The sequence below is a fragment of the Delphinapterus leucas genome, chromosome 15, assembly GCF_059928025.1.
Source record: "Delphinapterus leucas isolate spDelLeu-1000000601 "Yukka" chromosome 15, BTC_Dleu_Yukka2, whole genome shotgun sequence".
NCBI classification, from domain to species: Eukaryota; Metazoa; Chordata; class Mammalia; order Artiodactyla; family Monodontidae; genus Delphinapterus; species Delphinapterus leucas.
The window spans coordinates 64,017,208-64,039,410 of record NC_143143.1 but is presented as its reverse complement, the minus strand read 5'-3'; the positions used below and the strand labels follow the sequence as shown (position 1 = coordinate 64,039,410).

The following is a 22,203-nucleotide window of genomic DNA, read 5'->3' as shown; positions in this document are numbered from 1 at the left end:
GCGGCCACACCCAGAGATGGGCTTACCAGGAGGGCAGCCTCAGGGCCAGGTAACCACGTTTCCCCAGGACCAGGAGAGATCAAGTGCGCAGCCCGCGGAACTTCTGCGGTGAAGGGGACTCGGCGAAGGGAAAAAAGGATCTTTCGGGTTCTTTAAAGAAACAGCCACACACCTTTCATTAGCCTATATATATTTGGATTTTAGCCCAACCCAAGCCAAGTCTCCTTGAAGCCCCGCCTCCTGAAAGCTCCGCCCAACGTCAGTAGCTACGCCCACTCCCTGTTCTAGGAAGCCACACCTACTAGAGATCGCCCGCCCCAGAAGGGCCCGTCCGGGGAGCCCCGCCCCTGTAAGCCCCGCCCCACCCCGCCCACCACCCAGAGGCGCGCTCAGCAGGTGGGGTTGAGCACGCGGCAGGAACAGGCGCTGCGGAAGAAGCGGCACTGGCAGAAGGCGCACGGGTCGCAGCAGGGGGGCGCCGGCGGCTTGCAGCTGTCGCGGGTGGCCACGCAGGAGCCAGGCGGCGGGGGCTGGGGCTGTGCCACCTTCTTCATCGAAGCCTTTTTCTGCGGGGAAACGCTGGGGCTGCCCGAGCAGTCCACGTCCGCCCCACTCGTCCTCACCTCTGCCTGGGGACTCCTTGGACTATGGAGGCCCCCGACCAGACATCCCCACCTTCTGCCCACCGCCCGCTCGACTGATGCCCACAGGGCACCCCAGCGGGTCCCCGCCTGCTCCCCCAACAATGCCCCACTTCATCAAAACTTAACTGGCTCCGGCCTGGCCTCTTCTCTCCCTAGGGCATCCCACTCAGCTCCACCGTTTTTAACTACCGTCTCTGTTGTCTTCCCCTTCCAGTGTAGCCACAATCCCTGTCAGTTCTGCCTTCACAATACATCTGGAGTCTACCCACTGCTTCACTACCGCTGCTACCCTGGGCTAGGCCCCTGTCTGCGGCTCTTGCCCCCTTACAGTCCAACCTCCAGTGCACAAAAGGGACCTCTCAGAAGACCTATGATGGCATCACACCGGGGCTTAAAGCACACCCTCCTCCCCGTTACTTTGATCCTTGAGGCCCTCTGTGGTTTGGCCCGCCCACCTCTCCCACCGGTCTTTACCACACTGCCTTCTGTGCACCGAACACAAGAAATGAGTTCCTACTGCAGGAGCTTTGAGTTTGCTACTCCCTTTTCTGGGGACATTCTTTGCTGTGCTGTCCAATACAGGCAGCCACCAGTCAGCCATATGTGGCTGCTGAGTACCTGAAATGTGTCTAGTGCAATTGAGGAACTGAGTTTTCAAAAAACAAGGTTTTATTTTCATTTTACTTATTTTTAGGGTTACTTTCTATTTATGTCAAGTGATACTGGTTTTCTATATTGGTTATATAGGTTTTTAAATAACTATATAACCATGATAGAAAAGTTTTAAAATTAAAGTTTTAATTTTAAACAAATATATTAAATAGGTGAAACTCAGATATGGTAGAAGTTGTGGAAATGGTTCTGAAATGACTGAGGTTTGGGAAACATTGAATTCATCCAAGAGAATGAGTGATGGTGAAATTTCAGGCAGGGTGTGAGCTAGTATAGGAAGATGCTTTTTAGCAGGTAAGCTATTTTGCTCAGTGAACCTTAGCTTTCTGGGCCTCAGCTCCTGGGGGTCTGGTTCAGGGCTTGAGGCCAGGAAGTTTTGGTAGCTTTCAGTTTCTTGTGGGCATGTAGGCCTGGGAAATCTTTTATTAGTTCCTAGCCAGAGCTTGGGGATCCTCTCCCTTTAAGTCCAGTCCCACCCCAACAATGTGAGCTCCCAGGCCTACCTTGGAAGATCTTTTTTTTTCCGCTTCTTTTCTGCTGATCTTTTTGGATTTCTTGTTCTGTGCTTCAAAGAGAGAAGGAGCAAAGCCAGTCTCTGAGGGCCCTGAGCTGCAATGAAGTGGGAGGAGCAGAGGGGGCTCCAGGAAGCCCCAGGGTAGGGGAGAAGATGAAGGGTTGGCTGGATAGATCACATCTTGGGACTTAGGCCAGCAGGTTCTTGTTAGCCTGGCTGCAGACCTGGAGCCAGAGACTGAGAGCTGAGTCCTCTGAAGGAAAGCAAAGGTGGCTCTGGAAAATGGACTCAGTGTCTTGTACATGGATGGACTTGTTTTTCCTGTATCCCTATTTTCCATTTCTCAGAGCTTTGGAGCCAGGCATACCTGATTTGAATCCTGACTCTGCGATATAACAGCTTTGTGGCCTTGAGCAACCTACTTAATCTCCTTAAGACTCAGTTTTCTCATCTGCAAGTAGGATACTGTAATACCTACCTTGAAGAGTTGTCTTGAGGATAAATGAGGTATGTTTATAAAGCAGAAAATCTGACACATTGAAGGTGATCAATCAATGTTAATGTGCCCCAGTCCCTTCCCTGATATATCTAGAATATCCTCTTTTTGAAGTGAGAGACAAGTCAGCAAGGAACATTAGTTTTGAGCTTAGGTTCTGGAGTTAAACACCTGGGTTTGAATTCTGGCTCTGCCAATTAAGAACTGTGTGTTAGTTAACTTTTCTAAGACTTAATTTACTTAGCTGTGAAATAAAATAGGAATAAAAATAATACTCACTTCACAGTGCCTAGCACAAAATAAGTATATATGTTATTATTATTATTGTCAGATGAAGTTGAGCCAGAAGATCTCCATGCCAGGCTCTAATGCCCCGATACTGTCTCCCAAGCAGTCATTTTCAATTCTCAACCCTGGCATGAAAGGACTAGTTCATCCCAGACTTGGTTATATTCTGCAGCATTTCCTAAAATTTTTACCATTGATAGGAGTTCCATGACTCATTAAGTTTCAGAAATGGTAAGTTAAACCAAATTCACCAATTGTCATGACTTTAAGGTTTCTCAGAGCCTCTAACATGCTAAGCTGCGTATTCGATTGGTGGCAGGCAGGGCTTTCCTAAACCAAATGAGTTAAGGGGCACTTTATTCCTCCAGGATTGTTTTGAGGAATGAGCACGAAGGAGCTCTGACCTATGGCAGTAGATCCTGGTATCAGCTTGGGGAGTGTGTTTGACAACCTGCAGTTCTCTTGGGCCAGAGCCTGGAGGCTGGGCCCCAGGCTAGGCTACCTACCCACAATAGAGACAGAAGGGAAATCCAACAGGTTCATGGAAGAGTTGCTCCTTAGGCTCCTTTCATCTCTGGGCTTTTCCTCAGGTGCCAGGTGGCTGTAGGCAGTGAGGAAGCACAGGCATACCAGCAGGGTAGCCAGGAGGAGGCGTGTGACATCCATTCCGGGAGGCCTGAGTGGGACAGAGAAGGCAGTCAGGTGGGCCAGGGGTCCTGGCAAATGGATGTGCCCTCCTGCTTTCTTTGGGCTGGTGCTCTGACCCCATTCCACACCCCAGTGTCCCAGGGGAGCTGGAGGACCAGTAAGGCTTAGGACAGGGAAGGGGAACTGATGAAGGAAGAAGAGAGAAAAGGAGATGGGAGAGGAAGAAAGAAAGACAAGAAAGGGAGGGAGGGACTTCTCTGGGGGTGCAGTGGTTAAGAACCTGCCTGCCAATGCAGGGGACATGGGTTCGAGCCCTGGTCCAGGAACATCCCACATGCTGTGGAGCAACTAAGCCTGTGAGCCACAACTACTGAGCCCATGAGCCACAACTACTGAAGCCCGCACGCCTAGAGCCTGTGCTCCGCAACAAGAGAAGCCACCACAACGAGAAGGCCGTGCACAGCAATGAAGAGTAGCTCCCACTTGCCCCAACTAGAGAAAGCCCACGCGCAGCAATGAAGACCCAACACAGCCATAAATAAATAAATAAATAAATAAATTAGTTAATTATTTTTTTTAAAAAAAAGGGAGGGAGATTGAAGTAAGGAGAAAAGGAATGCATTGCAATTGGTCTCTGCCTTCCAGAGGGTGGGGCGCTGGGTTTTTTTAAGTCAGTGGCCCCAGGAGACCCTAGGCTTGGGCAGAGTTGTTGAAAGGTTCCCAGTAATGCCTCACAGTGGCAGAGGTCTTACTGAAGTGCAGAGAATAAGGCTCATGAGTTAAGACTGAACGAGACGGTGTAGGGATAAATGGCTTTTTTGGACAAGTGTGTAAGTCATTGCATATGCTATATTCCGACATCCAGAGGAAATAAATGCAGATATGGTTTGCGTCAGGAGGATAGGATGGACCTGTTCAAATAGGCTAACTATATTTATCGATTTATTTCTAGCTGGATTTTGATGAACCAGACAGATCCCAGAGCGGATTTCTTCCCACGAATGTCTAGGTTTGGCTTAGTGAGGGCTCACAGCTTCAACAGCATCTTCATCTTCTCTGAGTGTGGAATCCCTACTCCTCACCCACCCTGTGCGTGTTCTTTCTGGTCTGGGAAAAAGCTGAGACTGCTTTCCTAAGGTTCTCTGGCCCTACCATAAGGCATAGTGGGTGAGAAGAGAATAAAACAATCTGCTCGTGCTGGTCCTGCGCATTCCTGGGCTCAGCCTGGCAATTTCTAGCCTTTTCCTCCCAGCCCTCAGATTGCTTAGAGTAAAATTTTCTCCATTTCTGTTACATTCCAGGAGAAGGAGGACCCAAATAGCCAGCCCCCAACCTCATTCTAAACTTCTTAAAGGTAGAGGGGACAATCCCTTCCTTTTGAAGTTCGCCCTCTACCTCTCTCAGCCCTCACTCCATTTCTTCTGATTCCTTCAGATCCTTTCATCAATGGGCATTTATTTGCCTATCATGAACTGGCCACCAATTTTCTTTCTCAAAGCCTGGTAGTGAGTCAACAGAATGAGCACTGGGCTCGGAGTCAGGACCTCTGAGTTCTTGTCTTGGCTTAAGCATTAGTAAAGGCATGACTTTGGACAAATCCATTCTTTTTTTTCTTTTTAATGGACTCTAATTTTCTTTTTGGTAAAATGAGGGGAGTGGGCTAGGTGAGTGGTTTGCATTCATTTAGCAGGGGAGCTCTTTCTTCAAATAAACAATGACTTGAAGAATCCCAATGTATAAACAGAAAGAGGCAATACAGAGGTTTTTCAAGCAGTTCACATCTTTTTTGTGTGGTGGGACAATACTTCTCCTCAGGCCCTAGAGCCCAAAACATTTTTTGAGGCCCTACATTTCCCAGCTCCATGTAGTTCCATCTCAGAGGTTTCTAGTCCCTATCAGCAATAGTTAACCCAAACAAACCTTTATCAGGAAAGTCTGGGGACTGAGGCATAGTAATTTCCTCCATTCTCTGCTTCTCAGAACTTTGTACTGTTCTCTGTCAAATACTTTATCACATTGTTTATGTGTTTGTCTCTCCCACTTGATAACAAAAAGGCCATGTTTTACTCATTTCCGTGACCATGAACCTGGCACAGTGACCAGCCCCAAGCAGTAACTTGGACCCCTCTTCCTAGCAGGACTCCCTCTCTCTCTCTCTAATGATGCTGCTGGGCTCTCAGCTTGGAGAGCAATTTCTCCTTCTCTCTTGTTGCCCACACCCAGTCAATCAGTCATTAAGTTCTAGTGATTTTCACTCCCCCCAATTCTCACAACCCTCCCTCCCTTTCCATTCCTTCCATCCGTGCAGCCTAGTTCCTCCCACTTGGTCTTCCATAAGAGCCTCCTCACTGGCCTCCTCGACTCTAGAACATATAACCAGACTAAGCTTCCTTTTAAATAAAGCCCCATTTCCTTTCATTCATTCATTCATTCATACCTACATTCATTCATCTAGTTAAAAAATATTTGTTAAGTACCAACTATGAACCAGTGCTATGCTAGATTCTTGGGTAAAAATAGTGATCAAGGGGCTTCCCTGGTGGCGCAGTGGTTGAGAGTCCGCCTCCCGATGCAGGGGACACGGGTTCGTGCCCCGGTCCGGGAAGATCCCACATGCCGCGGAGCGGCTGGGCCCGTGAGCCATGGCCGCTGAGCCTGCGCGTCCGGAGCCTGTTGTCCGCAATGGGAGAGGCCACAACAGTGAGAGGCCCGCGTACCACAAAAAAAAAAAAAAAAAAAAAAAGATACACAATGATGCCTGTCCTTACAGAGCTTACATTCTATCAGGGATGACTGACAAGTTAAATAAGTTATTCTAATAAAGCTTGTGCTATGGGAGACCTCAACCAGTGCATGGACTAGGGAAGGTCTCTTGAAGCATGTTGTATTGAAGCTGAAAACAGAGGGCTGATTTGGACTTATCCATGTTGAAGAGGAGAGTGGAGGTGGTGATGGCAGTGTTGCAGACACTGAGAACCATATACATGAAGATCCAAAGGCAAGAGACGATGGTGAATTTGAGGAACTAGAAAAGATCAGTAAGGCTGGCAAATAAACATAACAGGAGATGGAAGCAGGGGCCAGATCATGATGGGACTTGTAAACCATGGTAAGGAGTTTGAACAATATCTTTTTTTTTTAGCGGTACGTGGGTCTCTCACTGTTGTGGCCTCGCCCGTTGCGGAGCACAGGCTCCAGACGCGCAGGCTCAGCGGCCATGGCTCACGGGCCCAGCCGCTCCGCGGCATGTGGGATCTTCCCGGACCGGGGCACGAACCCGTGTCCCCTGCATCGGGAGGCGGACTCTCAACCACTGCGCCACCAGGGAAGCCCTGAACAATATCTTAAGGTCGATGGAAAATGAATGAAAAGTTTTGAATAGGGGGAGGGACTTGTTCAGATTTGCATTGTAGAAAGATCCCTCTGACTGGGGTGAGGAGATGGAGGGGACAAGACTGAAAGGAAGGAAAACCAATTAAGAGGCTGCTGCTGGTTCCAAGCGTTCTATTCCTCTGCAGGGGTTACCCTGACTACCAAATGAAATACATAATCCATAGCCTCAAAAAGGCACCAGAGCCCTCCCAACCTGCCTTCCACATTCCTTTCCAGCTTTATCTTTTCCTATAGGAAGTATATATCCTAGCCAAGCTTGGCTACTACCTGGTCCCCATACAAAGCTCGTCCTTTACCACTTCTTAAGCCTGACAACTTATGACCTAAGCACAGTACTTAGCTTGTTATACAAGCATTTATTTACTAACCACTGAGGCTGAATCTGTAGCTGTTAATGACTGCAGTATTCGTTTGCCCTTTCCATATTTTGTGTAGCATTTGTACAGTCTTCAAGCTAAAAATGGTTTTCACGTTTGTAAAGTGTTCTATTAAAAAAAACCCAAGAGAGACCCTATGTGGTCCACAAAGCATAAAATATTTACTCTCTGGCCTTTCACAGAAAAAGTCTGCTGACCCTGTCTAGATTGTGAGAATCGCGAGGGGCTGTTAGGCAAGCAAGCACGTCACGTCTGCTCTCTCAATATCTACTAATTGATTGAAGTAATTAACTGCTTCTTTGGGTAAAGGTATTGATGATCCTTATTAAAAGACCAATGTGACTTGGGAAAGTTAACTTGTGCCATTACCAACCAATAATACTTGTCATTAATTTATCAGGTTTCAGATTCGTTTTAGGACAGGGCTGGGTCCTAATGAGACAAGAGTTAGGATTGTTAAGTTTTGATTATTAGAGGCAGAGGGAAAATATCCATTCTGAGTAGTTATCATAATGTTTTGAAACTTTCTATTACACCATGCTGCCTAGAATTTATAAAGATGCAGTGCAATAACCCCTGGAATACAAATAAGAAATATAATAATTGGAAATCGCAAGATAATATTTTTATTAGTTGCATAAAATTAAATGTGTATTTTTGTATAAGATCAATCTTGTATAAGATTTTATTTTGTATCCCCAATATCTTCCAAAAGCAATTTTTTAAAAAAAACTTTTTTCTTGTTTTTAATTAATTGATTTATTTTTTGGCTGCGTCGGGTCTTGGTTGTGGCACGCGAGATTTTCGTTGAGGCATGCGGGCTTCTCTCTAGTTGTGGGGTGCAGGTTTTCTCTCTCGTTGTGGTGCGGGGGTTCCAGAGTGCGTGGACTTCGTAGTTTGGGACACTCAGGCTCTCTTCTTGAGGCGCATGGGCTTAGTCGCCCTGTGGCATGTGGCATCTTATTTCCCTGACCAGGGATCAAACCCGTGTCCCCTGCATTGGAAGGCGGATTCTTTACCACTGGACCACCAGGGAAGTCCCAAGACCATTTTTTTTCAAGCAGCAGAGCTCTGGTATCAGTGGGTATTAATTAGAAGGACAAATCAGAAATAAATTCAACTTGAAAAGAGAAAAAGAAAGGAAAGAATGGAGATATGGTGGAATGGGTTGGGGAGAAGCTCTGATTAAGGAAAAGCTCTGATTAAGGCAAGTCACAAAAGTCATGTCATTGATTGAGAGGCATTATATTCATTTATTCTATTTTTTTTGGGTTTTCCTTATCACGACTGACATAAAACTGACCAAAAAACATGCTGGGAATTCATGCAAAGAAGTGAAAGAGTAATTGGGAAATGTGAGTTAGAAAAGGAGTGGCTGGAGTTTGGGGGGAATGAACTGAGACCCAAAGATCACATTCATCACTTCCTCTGAACACCTGATAATGCAGGAATTATCACCATCACAGCAACCAGCAGGCTTAATATAAATAATAGCCACTGCACAATGGGCAGTGAGGAGATGTCACTAGGTAACATCTCTAGACTAATTAAGGATATAGTGAATTACAGGGCTTAATTATTAGTTTTTAATTTTTAAATTAAATTAAATTTATTTTTTATACAGCACGTTCTTATTAGTTATCCATTTTATACATATTAGTGTATAAATACACCCCCACCACCGCTTTCCCCCCTTGGTGTCCATACATTTGTTCTCTACATCTGTGTCTCTATTTCTGCCCTGCAAACCGGTTCATCTGTAGCATTTTTCTGGGTTCCACATATATGCGTTAATAAACGATATTTTTCTCTTTCTGACTTACTTCACTCTGTATGACAGTCTCTAGATCCATCCACGTCTCTACAAATGACCAATTTCGTTCCTTTTTATGGCTGAGTAACATTCCATTGTATATATGTACCACATCTTCTTTATCCATTCGTCTGTCAATGGGCATTTAGTTTGCTTCCATGACCTGGCTATTGTAAATAGTGCTGTAATGAACATTGGGGTGCATGTGTCTTTTTGAATTATGGTTTTCTCTGGGTATGCGCCCAGTAGTGGGATTGCTGGGTCATATGGTAATTCTATTTTTAGTTTTTTAAGGAAACTCCATACTGTTCTCCATAGTGGCTGTATCAACTTACATTCCCACCAACAGTGCAAGAGGGTTCCCTTTTCTGCACACCCTCTCCAGCATTTGTTGTTTGTAGATTTTCTGATGATGCCCATTCTAACTGGTGTGAGGTGATACCTCATTGTAGTTTTGATTTGCATTTCCCTAATAATTAGTGATGTTGAGCAGCTTTTCATGTACTTCTTGGCCACCTGTATGTCTTCTTTGGAGAAATGTCTATTTAGTTCTGCCCATTTTTTGATTGGGTTGTTTTTTTTTAAATATTGAGCTGCATGAGCTGTTTATATATTTTGGTGATTAATCCTTTGTCCATTGATTCATTTGGAAATATTTTCTCCCATTCTGAGGGTTGTCTTTTCATCTTGTTTGTAGTTTCCTTTGCTTTGCAAAAGCTTTTAAGCTTCATTAGGTCCCATTTGTTTATTTTTGTTTTTATCTCCATTACTCTAGCAGGTGGATCAAAAAAGATCTTGCTGTGATTTATGTCAGAGAGTGTTCTTCCTATGTTTTCCTCTAAGAGTTTTATAGTGTCCAGTCTTACATTTAGGTCTCTAATCCATTTTGAGTTTATTTTTGCGTATGGTGCTAGGGAGTGTTCTAATTTCATTCTTTTACATGGAGCTGTCTAGTTTTCCCAGCACCACTTATTGAAGAGGCTGTCTTTTCTCCATTGTATATCCTTGCCTCCTTTGTCATAGATCAGTTGACCATAGGTGCGTGGGTATATCTCTGGGCTTTCTATCCTGTTCCACTGATCTGTATTTCTGTTTTTGTGCCAATACCATATTGTCTTGATTACTGTAGCTTTGTTGTATAGTCTGAAGTCAGGGAGTCTGATTTCTCCAGCTCTGTTTTTTTCCCTCAAGACTGCTTTGGCTATTCGGGGTCTTTTGTGTCTCCATACAAATTTTAAGATCTTTTGTTCTAGATCTGTAAATAATGCCACTGGTAATTTGATAGGGATTGCACTGAATCTGTAGATTGCTGTAGTATAGTCATTTTCACAATATTGATTCTTCCAATCCAAGAACATGGTATATCTCTCCATCTGTTTGTGTCATCTTTGATTTCTTTCATCAGTGTCTTATAGTTTTCTGAGTACAGGTCTTTTGTCTCCCTAGGTAGGCTTATTCCTAGGTCTTTTATTCTTTTTGTTGCAATGGTAAATGGGAATATTTCCTTAATTTCTCTTTCAGATTTTTCATCATTAGTGTATAGGAATTCAAGAGATGTCTGTGCATTAATTTTGTACCAAATTCATTGATTAGCTCTAGTAGTTTTCTGGTGGCATTTTTAGGATTCTCTATGTATAGTATCATGTCATCTGCAAACAGTGACAGTTTTACTTCTTCTTTTCCAATTTGTATTCTTTTATTTGTTTTTCTTCTCTGATTGCCGTGGCTAGGACTTCCAAAACTATGTTGAATAATAGTGGTGAGAGTGGACATCCTAGTCTTATTCCTGATCTTAGAGGAAATGCTTTCAGTGTTTCACCATTGAGAATGATGCTTGCTGTGGGTTTGTCGTATATGGCCTTTATTATGTTGAGGTAGCTTCCCTCTATGACCACTTTCTGGAGAGTTTTTATCATAAATGGGTGTTGAATTTTTTTTTTTTTTTTTTTTTTTTGCAGTACGTGGGCCTCTCACTGTTGTGGCCTCTCCCGTTGCGGAGCACAGGCTCCGGGCGCGCAGGCTCAGCGGCCATGGCTCACAGGCTTAGCCTCTCCGCGGCATGTGGGATCTTCCCAGACCGGGGCACGAACCCGTGTCCCCTGCATCAGCAGGCGGACTCTCAACCACTGCGCCACCAGGGAAGCCCTGGGTGTTGAATTTTGTCAAAAGCTTTTTCTGCATCTATTGAGATGATCAAATGGTTTTTATTCTTCAATTTGTTAATATGGTGTATCACATTGATTGATTTGCATATATTGAAGAATCCTTGCATCCCTGGGATAAACCCCACTTGATCATGGTGTATGATCCTTTTAAAGTGTTATTGGATTCTATTTGCTAGTATTTTGTTAAGGATTTTTGCATCTATATTCATCAGTGATATTGGTCTGTAATTTTCTTTTTTTGTAGTATCTTTGTCTGGTTTTGGTATCAGGGTGATGGTGGCCTCATAGAATGAGTTTGGGAGTGTTCCTTTGTCTGCAATTTTTTGGAAGAGTTTGAGATGGATGGGTGTTAGCTCTTCTCTAAATGTTTGATAGAATTCACCTGTGAAGCCATCTGGTCCTGGACTTTTGTTTGCTGGAAGATTTTTAATCACAGTTTCAATTTCATTACTTGTGATTGTTCTGTTCATATTTTCTATTTCTTCCTGGTTCAGTCTTGGAAGGTTATACCTTTCTAAGAATTTGTCCATTTCTTCCAGGTTGTCCATTTTATTGGCATAGAGTTGCTTGTAGTAGTCTCTTAGGATGCTTTGTATTTCTGTGGTGTCTGTTGTAACTTCTCCTTTTTCATTTCTAATTTTATTGATTTGAGTCTTCTCCCTCTTTTTCTTGATGAGTCTGGCTAATGGTTTATCAATTTCGTTTATCTTCTCAAAGAACCAGCTTTCAGTTTTATTGATCTTTGCTATTGTTTTCTTTGCTTTTATTTCATTTATTTCTGCTCTGATCTTTATGGTTTCTTTCCTTCTACTAACTTTGGGTTTTGTTTGTTCTTCTTTCTCCAGCTCCTTTAGGTGTAAGGTTAGATTGTTCATTTGAGATTTTTCTTGTTTCTTGAGGTAGGCTTGTATTGCTATAAACTTCCCTCTTGTAACTGCTTTTGCTGCATCCCATGGGTTTTGGATCGTCGTGTTTTCATTGTAATTTGTCTCTAGGTATTTTTTGATTTCCTCTTTGATTTCTTCAGTGATCTCTTGGTCATTTAGTAACGTATTGTTTAGCTTCCATGTGTTTGTGTTTTTTACATTTTTTCCCCTGTAATTGATTTCTAGTCTCATAGCGTTGTGGTCAGAAAAATGCTTGATATGATTTCAATTTTCTTAAATTTACTGAGGCTTGATTTGTGACCCAAGATATGATCTATCTTGGAGAATGTTCCCTGTGCACTTGAGAAGAAAGTGTAATCTGCTGGTTTTGGATGGAATGTCCCATAAATATCAATTAAATCTATCTGGTCTATTGTGTCATTTAAAGCTTGTGTTTCCTTATTAATTTTCTGTTTGGATGATCTGTAAGTGAGGTGTTAAAATCCCCCACTATTATTGCGTTACTGTCGATTTCCTCTTTTATAGTTGTTAGCTGTTGCCTTATGTATTGAGGTGCTCCTATGTTGGGTGCATATATATTTATAATTGTTATATCTTCTTCTTGGATTTATCCCTTGATCATTATGTAGTGTCCTTCCTCGTCTCTTGTAACATTCTTTATTTTAAAGTCTATTTTATATGAGTATTGCTACTCCAGCTTTCTTTTGATTTCCATTTGCATGGAATATCTTTTTCCATCCCCTCACTTTCAGCCTGTATGTGTCCTTAGGTCTGAAGTGGGTCTCTTGTAGACAGCATATATATGGGTCTTGTTTTTGTATCCATTCAGTGACCCTGTGTCTTTTGGTTGGAGCATTTAATCCATTCCCATTTAAGGTAATTATCGATATGTATATTCCTATTACCATTTTCTTAATTGTTATGGGTTTGTTTTGTAGGTCCTTTTCTTCTCTTGTGTTTCCCTCTTAGAGAAGTTCCTTTAGTATTTGTTGTAGAGCTGGTTTGGTGGTGCTGAATTCTCTTAGCTTTTGCTTGTCTGTAAAGCTTTTGATTTCTCCTTTGAATCTGAATGAGATCCTTGCCGGGGTAAAGTAATCTTGGTTGTAGGTTCTTCCCTTTCATCACTTTATATATATCATGCCACTCCCTTCTGGCTTGTAGAGTTTCTGCTGAGAAATCAGCTGTTAACCTTATGGGAGCTCCTACAGGACTTAATTTTTAAAAAGAGTTTCCTTTGCTGTGCAAGTAACTCTTAAGAAATAAACTTAAAATACAATTTCTTAGAACCTAAGTAACTTAGTGGAATTATAAAGCTAGACTGAGTCTGGGAAAGGTGAAGTTTCAGTGGAATTAATCTTATTTGTGTATTGGGAGATGGTAAGAACCAATATTCCTTACACAAATCCTGGGGAGATATGTATATTCTAAATGTAATATATGTCCATAATACCTAGATATATTATGATGCTTGGGGTCAGATTTTGTTTTTAGGATTCAGAATTTTAGAAAAACAATATCTTCTATATTAAACCACATATAAGGGCTCTGGAAGCACCCATTAAAAATGTACTGATGCTTCTGTAGCAAAAAGGTATGGATAAACAAACAAAGGATAAACAAAGACTGTGAATTGATTCACATCAATTCAGGACAGGTTTTTTGCCAAATGAAAAAAAAACTTACAGCAGAGTTTTGGGATTTTGCAATTTCATGTAATGGATTATGGACCTATACAAACCCTCAACATGGGACACACACTCCACCTATTAATACAGGATCATAATGCTGACAACAATGACTACCTGTGCAATTGCTTTTCTCAAGAGTAATTTGTCTTTCCACTCTGTGGTGGTAAAGACTGTTCTTTGATCTGTGGTATCACTGATGACAATTCTTCCTCTGAAACCCATCATCCGCTTTAAGTTACTGCTTAGGACTTAAGACGAGTTTCTCTTCAGTATGTGGATGTAAAGAATCCAGAAAGGGGAATCAGGTTACACGGACACACCTGCCAGTTAAGTGGCTGTGTGACCCTTGGCCCATTTGGGCCTGTGCTTTCTCATCTGCAAAATGAGAGGATAGGACTACATGACTCAGTACAGATTACGAGGTGCAGGGTAGAAATTTAATAAAGATTTGTTTAATGAATTAAAGACCTTTCTATTTTTAAATTCTATGAATCCATAATTTCTGATTCCTGCTTCCTGGACTTTGGGGAGATTAAGCAGTTGCACAAAGAAGGATTTTGTGAAGGCCACTTGTTGTGTATCCTTAAGAGTTGAGGGATTTATAAATGCATGAGTGTGACTGAATCTGATTAAACTCTGGAAAAGAGGGCATGGAAAGTCATGGCTAAATGTAAGTGGTTTATATACCTCAGGAGTGCTGTTGATGTGTGTGTGTGCACGCACATGTGCACGCACATGAGTACTAATGTGTAAGGGCTCTGACTGAGGGAATATGAGAGACAGCAGTGTCCAGAGCATCTCTGAGTATGGTAAGGTAAGGAGACGGTGTATCAGTATGCAGCGCACACCGAGTGTACACTGTATACATCCCCTTAGCTATGGCACTGGGATAGCCTGATATCTTAATCCTTTAGGGTAAAGGCCTTGATCCTAAAAGCAAAGGAAAGGGTTATAATGTTCCAGTGATGGGGGATGGCTAACCACCTACTGGGACAGAGGTATAGTAAGAGATGAGAACAGTAGAAGAGGTGAAGGCAGCGGTCTTCTTGAAGACAGTGAACAATATTAGCTGCTGACCAAACTAGGTGTAATGAGGTGCAGTCCTGACAGCCTGCCCTGGGCTGTGCTGGTGGCACCTGTGACGGAAACCAGGGTGTCTGGGCAGCCAGCAAGCTGGCACTGCAGGGGAGGAGACGGGGCTCAGTTGATTGTAATAGTGGCTTCCATCAGTCCTGCCAAGCACCAATGGCTAGGGGTCTGGTGAAACTCAACCCTGTGAAGAAGGAAGCTGCTAGAATCAAAGCAGTGTTGGGTATGCATCCAACATGGAGGAGCAACTCATATAGGCTTGTGGTGACAGAGGCAGATTTTCCTCTGACCAGTCTTTTGGAACAAAACATATACTTGGGAGGAAAGGGAAATTATAGCAGGAGAGAATCTTAACCTAAAATTGTCTGCAAAATTTTGTGCATATGTGCATTTTTCTGGGGAGAAGGTCCATAGCTTTCTCTGGATCTATAAGTGTGTCTCTGGCCCCTAAAAAACTCAGAACCACTCAGCTTCTAGGAGCTAAAATGAAAACCCCTTCTTGGTATATTATGTTCCTGCAACTTGACGGCCTCATCCTGAATCACAGGCACATGAGAGCAGAGGATATTGTCAATATTTTTCTCTGCCCTGGAACACTCTCAAAGCCTATAACTCTTCTGGCTCATCAGCCACAGTTTCTGATATGCCAAAACCTGGGAGAAGTAACACACAATTTTTGTTGTGGTTTAGTTTCTCAGCCAAACTAGCTGTACCAAATACTGAGGGTCAGGGCCAGAGAAGAAATATCTCTCATTCATAGTTACCTAGATTCCCCACACCAGATGTTCAGCAGCTGCATAAGGATACCACTGCCTTACACATCTTTCATCCACCTGGGCAGCTGGTGATTCGCATCCACTAAAAATGCCTGGCCAGGCTGAGCTTAGGAGGCTCCAATGGGGTACCGGCCCATTCCTTAATGTTCACCCAGGCTTATTAGTGCTGATAATTTCTGGGGTAGCAGGAGAGTGGCAATATGTTTTATCTACTTAGTTTTGTCCTAGAACAGCCAATCAAGCAACAAAAATTTTTTGAATGCTGTGGGAAGCCTTGCCTGACTGTCCCCTCCAGGAGAGTTAATTATTCTCTCCTCCCTAGACACACTGTATTGTAATGATTTGTTCATTTGCCTGTCTCTTCTAGATTGAAGACTCATTAAGGGCAGAGCCTGTGCCTTATTCATCTCCATGCTCATCCCCTCCCTACTACCCCTAGCCCCCGTGCCTAAGCTCAGCACAAAATAAGGCCTCAGTAAATGTTTCTCTCAATTGAATTAATTTACTAAATGCTCAATATAAATGAATATGGGTATTCCTTGGCAGTTCAGTGGTTAGGACTCCACGCTTGCATTGCAGCAGGTGTGGGTTCCATCCCTGGTTGGGGAACTAGGACCCACAAGCCACCATGGTGCAGCCAAAATAAGAAAAAAAAAAAGAAAAAAGATGAATAAAGAGTCCCTGCCTCTAGATGGCTTTCAATCCTGCAGGGAAGACAAACAAATAACTAACAAAAAAAAATGAGGAGAGAAGTGCTAGCGTTGAGGTACAAGTGAAATAAATGCCTTGGGTAGGCAGACAAAAGAGGGTGGTTAAACTGCACAGGGTCTTGGATGATTTTGTGAGTTATTGTTGAACAAGAACCTCTCTAATTTCCTCAGCCTCCTTCCAATGTTGGGCTGCAGCTCCTGGAGTGCTCAAACATTCTGTGCTGCTCTTGCCAGTTCCTCCCTCTTTCACATGGTTCTATTCAGCATACAGCCTCTGCCTTTCCCCTTTGGCAGTCTCCTTGAATTTCCTGCCCTAGAGAGTGGCTTCCTTTTACAGCCGTCAGGCCACCGGTAGCCAGATGTGCATAGCCAAAGCCAATTACTGAGATTTCTATCCTATTTTAATCAATTATTTGGCTAGAGTTTTTCTTAAGAAGCCAAATCTCATACTGGGGAGATCATTAGGTCCTGTACATCCAAACCAGGCTGGTGGCCTGGGGTTGGGAAATAGTCAGTGGCCTGAGTCAGGAGTACAGGTGCCAAGTTCCTGATCCTCTCCCAGGGGATAGTTCTAGGTATTTCATTACAATCTCCTAATAAAACAGGGAGACCATTTTCCTTCTCATTCCTATCTCCTAGGATGTAAGTTACAGGTAGGCTACCTAATTTGTGGGGCTCTGTGCAAAATGAAAATGTGGGACCACATGCTAAAAAATTAAGAATTTCAAGGAGAGCATTAAACTGAGCAAGCATGAGGCCCTCTAAGTGTGAGGCCCTATGCAACTGCTCAAGTGCACACCCATGAAGTCATTTCTGGTTACAAGATTGAGAAAGCTGACACTGATGGTATGACATGGTGGCTGTAAAGAAGTTTGTGAGAAAATAAAGAAGTTTGTGGATTGGGGGAAACATTAAATTACACTCAGCAGTAAGTTATATAATGATGAGACTGCTTCTAGACATCCCCTGCAGCTGTCTTACTAGTGCTCCAGGCATCAGACATCTCAGTGGAGCAGCCACCAAAGAACGGACAGGGGTTCTAGACCCAGCCCTGCCAGGAATTCACTGTGGGACTTCTGGCAAGTTACTTTCTCTCTGTGGGCATCTTTTTCTTCACTTGTACAAAAAAGGATTTGGATTAGATGTTTAAGGTCTCTTCTAACTCTGAGTATAAGCAGCTTTTGGCAGGAAAGAGCTCTCTGGAGGAGGCCTCTTTGGTCTTGTCAATTTAGCAAAGCTATAATGTAACTAACCTTAAGCCAGACACCCCCATGCTCTACCCATCTCCAGCCCAAGCACACCTTTCAAATCTTTTGATCACAAAATACCTTGCCTAATCTGTTGGTTCTTTCTGTAGATCAAAGAAGTAGAAATGAAGAATAAGTAATTAACAGATGACCAAATCTCTTCCTTAGCTTCCCCTTCAGTAATCTGACAAATTGTGTGAAAAATATATCATCTAAAGAAAGATCACAAGTAGCTGACAAGCCTGCACACTGGGGAGATGGCGATGAGTCTGATTCCCTATCTCAATGATTAACTGAGATTACTTCCCCTTTTCCCTTTAAAAACTTTCATGGGGCTTCCCTGGTGGCGCAGTGGTTGAGAGTCCGCCTGCCGATGCAGGGGACATGGGTTCGTGCCCCAGTCCGGGAAGATCTCACATGCCGCGGAGTGGCTGGGCCCGTGAGCCATGGCCGCTGAGCCTGCGTGTCCGGAGCCTGTGCTCTGCAACGGGAGAGGCCACAACAGTGAGAGGCCCGCGTACCGCAAACAAAACAAAACAAAACAAAACAAAACTTTCATGGATGAGCAGAATCTTCGGAGTTGATTCCACCTTCTCCCCAGAATGCTGGCTTTCTGATTAAAAGCAACATTTTCTGTTTCTACTAACACTTGCCTCTCGAGTATTAATTTTAGAGCAGCAAGCAGCTGGACTTGAGTTCAGTAACACGACTTGCGGTGATTCTAAATGAGCAGCATCCCCTTCAGAGAGGCTGTAACACATTCTGTTGAATGTTCCTTTTGATGGTAAGAATTTGCCCTCAGAATAAATCTGACTTCTGGAAATAGACAATGATTTACAGCCAAGTCTGGTAAGGATAGTAATATATGGCCTAAGTCATGAGATTTTATAATTTAAAAATGATTTTAATTTTAAGCTGACACAACCAGAACTGAGATAGCCTGTTGAGTGTTTTTCCTCAAAGCTGTAACATTGAGAGGCCAAAAATTCATTCTAATGCTGCAAGTTGCTTTAAATATCTTTAGAATTCTAGACATTCTAAAGGCAATTTAAAAGTCATACAAGGGGGTTTCCCTGCTGGCGCAGTGGTTGGGAGTCCGCCTGCCGATGCGGGGGGCGCGGGTTCGTGCCCCAGTCTGGGGGGATCCCACGTGCCATGGAGCAAGTGGGCCCGTGAGCCATGGCTGCTGGGCCTGCGCGTCCAGAGCCTGTGCTCTGCAATGGGAGAGGCCACAACAGTGAGAGGCCCGCGTACCGCAAAAAAACACACACAAAAAAACAAAACAGTAAAAGTTATACGAGGACTTCCCTGGTGGTGCAGTGGTTAAGAATCCGCCTGCCAATGCAGGGGACACGGGTTCGAGCCCTGGTCCGGGAAGATCCCACATGCTGTGGAGCAACTAAGCCCGTGTGCCACAACTACTGAGCCCACATGCCACAACTACCGAAGCCCGCACGCCTAGAGCCTGTGCTCCGCAACAAGAAGCCACTGCAATGAGAAGCCCACACACTGCACCAAAGAGCAGCTCCCCACTTGCTGCAACTAGAGAAAGCCCACATGCAGCAACAAAGACCCAACTCAGCCAAAAATAAATAAATTTTTTAAAAAAGAAATACATTAAAAAAATAAAAGTCATACAAGAAAAAGCACCATATAACTTAATAATCACAACTTTTATCTTGGGATGGAAACCTGTTTCAACTGAGCACCAGATATGCACCCAAAAAGTAATCAAGAGCCTTAAAGAAGCCTCCTTTTAAATTAGTCTTCTTTTTTAAAAAAACATATTTAGAGAGGAGAATGTAAAATATTAAACTCACTAGATTTTAGAATTAATGAGAAGAGGGAATTCCCTGGTGGTCCAGTGGTTAGGACTCTGCGCTGTCACTGCTGAGGGTGCAGGTTCTATCCCTGCTGGGGGAATTAAGATCCCGCAAACTGCGAGCCATGGCCAAAAAAGAAAAAACTGAAAGAATTAATGACAAGAGAATAAAACAGGCAGAAAAGGAAAGTAGAGAGGAGAAAGATAAGTAGGGAGGAAAAGACAAAGAAATAGAAGAATTATGAGGATTGGAGCTGGGGGGTAAGGGAAACTCTAACTTTATCTGTAATTGTTTGTTTTTGTGAACTTCTTTTTGCCACACCCGAGGTGGCTTACAGGATCTCAGTTCTCTGACCAGGGATGGAACCCATGCCCCCTGCAGTGGAAGCACAGAATCCTAACCACTGGACTGCCAGGGAATTCTCTCTGTAATTTTTTTTAAATAAAAAAGACTTGAAGCAAATATGGTAATAAATATGGATGATTCTGGGTGGAGTTTACATGAAATTTTCCATATTTAAAAACATTCTCACAATATAATAATGGGGAAAACAAAGAAAAGGTAAATTACACTGTGGTCTGGTCTCTGTACCTGGTAGATCATGGCCCTTTGAGATGTTGATTAGTGTTCAGAGCTCTTAGGTCTTTAGACTTTCTAAGAGTGAAGCAATTATTTATAGCCAAGCCAAGATGTTGGTTCCGTTTCTCTCTGAATGGGATGTTTCCCTTTAACCAGAATAAAGCATATGGTTCATCCAACTCACAAGACCAGGGTTGTGACTTAGTGTTGCTCATCCCTAAGTGGACTCCAGCTTGCCTAGGTCAGGAGAGGAGAGAAGGAAGGAAAAGGTAGCACCATCAGCATCAATCAGAATCAGCCGTTGTCAGACATGGGTTTATGCTTGACCTTCAGCTTTTCTCTCTACAATCATGGGTGGGAAATAGGGAGCAGGTTAGGGGCAGAGTTGTGGACTTGTACTTTCTAGTTTGCAAGTGAGAGCTTCAGTCACCTTGTTTACCTTTTATTTATTTTTTATTTTTGGCCATGCCACATGGCTTGTGGGATTTTTAGTTCCCCGACCAGGGATTGAACCCAGGCCCTTGGCAGTCAGAGCGCAGAGTTCTAACCACTGGATCACCAGGGAATTCCCCATTCACCTTGTTTAGAATGCCATGGCCATTCATCATCTCCTTCTCCAAATCCTATACTTCCCTTCAAAAGCCTGTTTAAGTCTTGCCTCCTCCAGGCCCATTGTTCTGGCCTATTTCTGGACTCTTGTCTTCTGCCAGACAAGAGGGGGCCCTCTAATTGGGGACTGCCTGGACTGTCATCTCTTAAGATTTCTATGGAAAGCCAGTCCCACCCTTTGTTGCTCCAGATCCCTCTACCTGTTGTTCCAGGCCACAGGGTCCAAGATCAACAGTGTCTCCAGTTAATGTTTTTCTTCAGACAACCTCTGTTGGCTAGTCTGAGTTCTTTAGGAAGACAGAGTGGGATAACTCACAAAATAGAATTTAAGCCACATTCTGCCTCAAAATATCTTTCCTGGGCTTCCCTGGTGGCGCAGTGGTTGAGAGTCCACCTGCCGATGTGGGGGACACGGGTTCATGCCCTGGTCCGGGAAGATCCCACATGCCGTGGAGAGGCTGGGCCCGTGAGCCATGGCCGCTGAGCCTGCGAGTCCGGAGCCTGTGCTCCGCAACGGGAGAGGCCACAACAGTGAGAGGCCCTCGTACCGCAAAACAAAACAAAACAAAACTAAACTAAACAAAAGAAAATCTTCCCTTAACTAGCCAGATTCCATAGCATGTCTTATGGGCTATAAGGATCAAGTGCAAATGCTCTCAGTCATGGTTAATTTGGTAGCAATTAGTGTTACTGGATTAGTTTTCTATTTTCCTATCTAAGGGCAGACCTCTGAGGAGAGGAAAAGAAGGAGAAGTAAAGAAAGAAAGGTCCAGAGAGCTTTGGGGCACTGTGTTAGGAGGGCAGATTCTGCTGAGGGTGGGCATGAGACCCCAAAAGAGAGAAAGAAACTGATGAAAAGGACCTGGAGAAGCCCCCGTCATAAATGTGGCTCACTTCTCAAGATTGGGTCTGAAGAAAGGCACTTCAGGGACTGAGCTCAACATTCTGAGGGATCCTTTATTCAGCCTCATCTATGACATGTGGGGAAAACATTAGAAAGACAAGGCCACCTGAGCATGAGGAATTCACTAACTTCTGAAGTTGTTTTTTCTTGCTCTCTGTCTTTGGTTAACCGAGTTACCAAACTAGGGTAGCTTTGCACAGCAGTTCAGCCCGGATTCTGAACCTCTGGGACTGTTGCTTGCTCAACTGTAAATGTCTCTTAATTGATATCCTGTCTCCACTCTTGTCCTGTTCCAAAACAGTAGAGTGATTTTTTTTTTGCGGGGGGAGGGGGAATTAAAATCACATATCACCCCCTGCTTAAAAACTTTAATAGTTTCCCATCGTTCTTGAAATAAGATCACGATTTCTTGTAAGGCCCTGTTGTTACTCTCTCTGACCTCATCTGATAGACTCTCCCTCTCAATCACTAGATTCTAGACATATTGTACTCCTTTCTGTTCCTAAAATATGCTCTTTTCTACCTTGCCCCTAATGTTCATTCCCTGGCCTTGAACTTGATTCTTTTAGTTCTTCCCATGGCTGGATCATTGGCAACCTCTGGATATTTGTACAAATATTACCTCCTCCATAAAAACGTCCTTCCCCAGTGTTTATCTACCCCATCATCCTATTTCTTTCATAGCTCTTATCACAATTAACAATTATCTGTGTTTACCTTCGTATTGGCTTTCCTTCTCTTGTAGAATTCAAACTTCCTGAGGGCCGGGACCTTTCTATCATATTCATTTTGCTACTCCCACTACCCAGAGGTACCTGGCACAAAGCAAGGCACTCAGTAAATATTTGGTGAATGAATGAATGAATGAATAGAAAAGAAAA

General features: G+C 43.5%; 1 protein-coding gene across 2 annotated transcripts in view; it reads right to left on the bottom strand.

The window, feature by feature from the left end:
* The window catches only part of ASIP (agouti signaling protein), a 194,310-nt gene that overhangs the window by 4,571 nt on the left and 167,536 nt on the right, over positions 1–22,203 (bottom strand). For both annotated transcript variants that reach the window (XM_022592651.2, XM_089896731.1), the window contains exons 9-11: positions 3,121–3,290; positions 1,820–1,881; positions 27–566 (exon numbers count right to left, since the gene is read on the bottom strand). In XM_022592651.2, coding sequence (XP_022448359.1) covers positions 390–566; positions 1,820–1,881; positions 3,121–3,280 — 399 coding nt within the window. In that variant the 5' untranslated portion in view covers positions 3,281–3,290 and the 3' untranslated portion in view covers positions 27–389. The remainder of the gene's footprint in view (positions 1–26; positions 567–1,819; positions 1,882–3,120; positions 3,291–22,203) is intronic.